A 5,306-nucleotide genomic window follows, 5' to 3' on the forward strand; every position below is an offset into this window, starting at 1 on the left:
TTCCTTAACATTCTAGTTATAAACCTCCTAGGCAATGATTTGTCTCCCTCCCCAGCCACACTCTCAGTGCCAGGTGACATCCTGCCTGGAACCTTAGTGGGTGCCCTCTCAACTGTTGGGGTAACCAGTTAGACCACATGTGTCACTAGTTTAGGCTACTGAATAGAAGTCTTACCAGGGTTAGAGGAAGACTGTGGTTTAGCTTTGGGTCTCCAGACTTTCTTTACTTTGGGTGCTAAACCTTTCCTGCAATGTTCTCCCATATTGCCCATTCCCTTGCATCTCTCACACGTGAGGGGTAGCCAGTCATATACCACCCTCACCTTATGAGTAATGCCAAGTTCATCCATGAAGACAACTTCAGTAGGAAAGGCCTGTCCAATTTTAACTTCCACCATAATTCCCGCATACCCCAGGAACGCCTTAGAGTTGGTGATGTCATCACAACGAATAAAATCACCAACAAGCCCACTGATTTTCCTCAAACTATTAGTTCCCCAGAATTTGACATCAAGGCCATATAATTTTATCCAAATTGGAACTAAAGTAACATCATGTTTAATCAATTCCGCATTTGGAGTCCATTCCTTCACAATTACTAGCTTGTTATCAAACATTAAGTGCCCATTATTAACAACTTCCATTTGTTTCGCCTTAGTTTGAAATCGTACTAGAAAAATACCATTCGGCATAAACGAAATACGATCACCACCAAAACTCTGCCACACACGCTAAACAAAACCAGAAATCACATTTCTAGGAGGATTCGCACCTAAAACATAGCAGTATACCGCCGTAGACCAATACTCAATCTCACCTGCAACGTCATCATGAGTCAATTGGAGAGGCGGTGAAACTGTAGCATCGATAGGTGCATCCACTGGTTCGTCCTCCATCTCGGATTCAACATCTTCAACAATTACGTCCAGTTCCGCATCGAATTCTCTCTGCGATAATTGAAGATCAATCTGTCGAGCAGAATTCGATGAACGAGAATTACTCCTACTAGTACTAGCAACAGAAAAATCAACTTGTTTTTGGTTTTTTTGGTGATTTAGATTGGAAGATTATTAGGGTTTTTCTTTTTCTTTGCCATTGCTTAAGGAAAAAGAAACCTGATTATTAGAGGCTTTTTATAGTTATATAATTACTGCTACCAATTCCAAATATTGACGTCAGAGATTGAAGTTCATCTATAATTTTGTCCATGATTCAACAGACAAAACTTTAGCAAAATTCTCAACAAATTGTTGTTCTAACTACCAATTACATCTGCATTCTCTAACAATTTTGTATACAAATTTCACTTTGTGTTATATGTTTAATTATTCGAACTATAGTTGAAGACGATGATCCGCCGTTCGGCCCCATCATGATCGACCCACTTATACTTTGTTGAAGATCTCCTCACGAATCCTTACTCTTGATCTTTCTACCAAGAAAAAAAATTATTACTATGATGAACAATGAATGAGAAAACTAAACTTCCAAATTTAGAAAATTAGAAAATTTGATAAATATATCCTCTGTGGTGCTCAAATTTTTTAGCGACACCCACTACTGCTATTTCATTTTCCAAGATAAAATAGCCTAAATTTTAATGAAATAATTTACTCATATCAAACAAATAAATAGGAACATTTGTGTGTAGCTATATTAATTGAAGAAGGCCATCTTTCTGACAAGTCAACCCATGATTTGGCCAAGCCAATGTTGTACGGGACTCGTTGACCTTGTAAACCCAATGGTTGTAAATTGGTACTTGACTTTTTGATCCAAATGTCAACTCAGTTTCCATTGTCTTACCATTAAGTTGCATCCCTACAAGGTTTGGCTCCCTTTGTAAATATCATTTTTAATTGGTTTCTCCCGTCTTTGTATATCACAATTTGGTCACGCTCATTAATTGCCCATCCCATGTTCTTGTCATATGTATACAATTGAGGGAAGAGAGGGGCTTCACCTCAATGATCAAATAATTTTCCGTTCTCTCATTTTGTAAGATTACATAAATAAAAATAGAGTAAATTAAAAATTACTCTCTTTTAGAATTATGTTTTCTAAAATTACTCCCTTATAAAAAAAATTTCTAAAATTACTCCCTTAATATGCACTTTTATCAAAAATTTCTTCAAAACTACAATTTAGGTGACTTATTACGTCTGTTTTTGAACTTATTCTCTATTGTTATATGTTTCAAATTATAAATTAGCTAAGACATAAACGAAATAAGTTCGTAAAATGAAAGAATAAGTAAGTTAAGTTGGTGGTTTGAAACAATTTTTGATAAAACTGCATTTTTGATATAATTTTTAAGAAAAAATGTTTTCTCACTTAAATCTCGAGGGATTATTTTGTAATTTTAAGTGAAAATATTACCAAAAATAGTAGTATGATAAAAAAAAATGGCATATTAATTAAAATAGCACAGTGTAGAGTATAAGATTTCGTTTGGCTCATTCAATTTAAATTGCATTGAGTTTATTATATTGCTGATTTGATTTATTGGTTAATACTCTGTATGAAACTTCTATATCACCATTAATGATGAAGGGTGAACATTGAACGATAGTTAACCTTTATCCATTGAATGATGAATGTTACTACACAGAAGCTACGAACAGCATTTTAGTTTCCAATAATACAAATTAAAATTTAAGCGACTATCTATATGGTTACAAAGCTGGAGTAATATTGGAACATCAAAGAGAATGAAATAAATAAGAGAATTGAATTAACATCAAATAATATCTGTGTTGGCATGTATAAATGTAAATATTTGTTGAACAGAGTTGGCTATATCCTCTGCTGTAAAACTTGCTTCACTCCCAACCTACAAAATCATTCAAGTGAATTAACATCATTTTTGAGAGCTTTATTATAATTCAGATTATTTCCCTAATTTCGACAACCAAAATCATGATATTTAAATTACGAAGAATATACCTTGACATTAAAAGAATAGAGAACAGTTTGCTCAATAGTAGTGATATTGGTATGAAGAATGGTTAACCGCAAATCCTCAAGAGCAGCAATGGCCCTAAGGAGTTGGCCTGGCCGTCTTCGAGACAATATCTTAATCAATGCATCAAACCCTAAGACCTTTACCTCCACATCTGCTATGCACGATTTGCTCTCTGCACTTTCTTCTTGTAGCATTAAACCTCCTGTAGGATCCATGGGGGCCACACCACTCCCCAGGTTTAGTTCATCATCTGGTGGAAATCCAAGTGGAATTTGTTGAGGTTGCTGGACTAGTCCCATTGCTGATGGTGAAGTCGCTTCTCCTCCTGGTGGTCGCGGTGGGCCTGGTGGTTGATCTCCGTAAAGTCTCCTCCTTTTTTGTGACTCTAGGCATTGTAGTAGTTGCTCTAGCTCTCTTACAAACTCTATTGCCCCACCAATTATTGATGCTTGATCTCCCTACACATGCATATTTAAGTATGAGTATGTTGTAGATTTCGACAGATGACAAGTGATGAGAGAATATAGGAGAAAGAAAGAATACCCTTTGCACATAAGAGCTAGGCATGAGAGACCTTAAAACTCTAAGATGCTCATTCATTTGCTTCCTTCGATTCCTCTCAACAGCAATATGAGTCATCCTTTGGCTCTCCACTTCCTCGGTCGTCTTGATGGTTCGAGGCCTTTTCCTCTTGCTACTACTCCCACTTTTCCCGCCTCCTCCTAACTCTACATTCTTATCTCCTCCACTTATCTCAATTCCATTATTCTCATCAGTATTATTATTGTTATTGGTGGTAGTATTGTTTGTATCATTACCAAGAAACTCAAGTTGAACCGGATTATCGTAATCACCGTCTTCTTCTTGTTGGTTGAAGCTAAACCCAGCATTAAAAGCAGTATCAAAATTATTAGTAGCAGCAGCATTAATGTTATTACTGAGGACCGGAAACTTGAGGAAATAAACAGGATCAACTCCTGTGCTATTTTCATCTCTGTTGACAATTTCTGTAGAAACATTTTGATTATGATTATGATTTTGTGGATAATCATGTTGAGAATTGTGAAGGGCCAACTTTGGGCCGAAATCTGCAAACTGCATGACATCTGCAAAGCTTAAGGTCCTGTCAACTGCTGCCATTTCTGAAGTCATTATCACATCGCTGGTTTCAAACATCAACTGTTGCTGTTGTTGTTGCCACTTTTGTTCCTATTCAAATACCAGACTTACACCATTAGTAAAATGTATCATGTATGTATGTGTGCATTTTACAATTTTACATCTAATTATCATAAAATGATGTGATCACCTGGTCATATGATTCAGAATGCCTGGCATGATGAAATACGGGATTATTTTGAGAAGAACAGTTAAAATTGGTTGCCAAAGTTCTTGCTGCTGTTTCTGGCACTTCCTGCACACCAAGCAGAGGACACACAGAGTACCCAATGAACAACATGATATTCAACCAAAGTTAAAGAAAATGGTGAAAAGAAATGTGAGGAAAGTATTATGTACAATTAAAATAAACTTAGTTTATAACATAAACATACTGAGTAGTTCTCTTCATTCTCCATCTGACTTTATATATACTTCCAATACTAATAATAAAATCCTTCAATTTTGTGTTTAACTTTTGTTTGGTACAATAACTTTAATCGTATAAACAACTCTTTGGTAAAACTCCTCAAATAAAGACAATTTTATGACATGCACCAATGTTTTTCATGTCTGCATGTCTTTATTGTACGTCCATCTCTTCTCCTACCTTGCCTTGTGCAAAATACCAACTTTTGTTTGATATTTTAAGTTAAAATTATGGTTTTGTCTTAATTTACACAAATATATATCAATTTGCATGATTTCGGATATAGATATAAAGTTTTTTGTTTATGAAGTAATAATCATAATAATAAGTTTACACAAGCGAGATATAAGCCACCAACAATTTGCATGGTGCGATGTTTTGTTTTTCTTTTAAGATTGTTGAAGATTATTATAAAAAAAAAGCCCTTATAAATAAGAAAAGAATATTTGTACGAAAAAGTCGAATTAAATAACGGAAGCTTAAAATAAATTTATGAAGATGATGAGCAAATGAAGAGAGGAGCCATGCATAGGTGAGTGTAACAATTCATGTCAAATAGTATAAGTAAAATCACATGCAAGGTTTTGCTTTACTACCGCAACTTTTATTATTTTGTTTAATTAATGAATATCACAGGCCAACAACGCTCTTGCATATCCTTTTAAACAAGGGTTGCTTTTTCATGATCCTAATTAAAGATTGTAAACGACGCTGTTCTTGATGACTTATAGCTGCTGCCTCATTCTTCTATTC

At 35.0% G+C, this 5,306-nt stretch overlaps 1 protein-coding gene across 2 annotated transcripts; it reads right to left on the minus strand.

Annotated features, from left to right (window-relative positions):
- Positions 1 to 2,601: 2,601 nt before the first annotated feature.
- Positions 2,602 to 5,011, minus strand: LOC141591127 (transcription factor FAMA-like). 2 transcript variants are annotated; one of them, XM_074411543.1, is made up of 5 exons: positions 4,519 to 5,011; positions 4,275 to 4,379; positions 3,509 to 4,174; positions 2,947 to 3,423; positions 2,602 to 2,833 (listed from the first exon to the last, which is right to left on the minus strand). In XM_074411543.1, exons 1-5 carry the CDS (start codon positions 4,540 to 4,542, stop codon positions 2,741 to 2,743), a joined length of 1,365 nt encoding a protein of 454 aa, XP_074267644.1. In that variant the 5' UTR covers positions 4,543 to 5,011; the 3' UTR covers positions 2,602 to 2,740. The 2 variants fall into 2 exon arrangements, with proteins under 2 accessions (XP_074267644.1, XP_074267643.1); XM_074411542.1 differs by lacking the exon at positions 4,519 to 5,011 and having other exon boundaries at positions 4,275 to 4,428.
- Between the last annotated feature and the right edge of the window lie 295 nt (positions 5,012 to 5,306).

Source organism: Silene latifolia, chromosome 7 (genome assembly GCF_048544455.1).
Source record: "Silene latifolia isolate original U9 population chromosome 7, ASM4854445v1, whole genome shotgun sequence".
In the NCBI taxonomy this organism is placed as follows: domain Eukaryota; kingdom Viridiplantae; phylum Streptophyta; class Magnoliopsida; order Caryophyllales; family Caryophyllaceae; genus Silene; species Silene latifolia.

Excerpts from the sequence above, each read along its gene's own strand:
- LOC141591127 (XM_074411542.1), bottom strand. The coding sequence starts at position 4,424 with ATGTTGTTCATTGGGTACTCTGTGTGTCCTCTGCTTGGTGTGCAGGAA. Across the intron at positions 4,175-4,274 it reads ATTCTGAATCATATGACCAG|GAACAAAAGTGGCAACAACA; the intron begins GTGATCACATCA and ends GTATTTGAATAG. Across the intron at positions 3,424-3,508 it reads CTAGCTCTTATGTGCAAAGG|GGAGATCAAGCATCAATAAT; the intron begins GTATTCTTTCTT and ends ATGCATGTGTAG.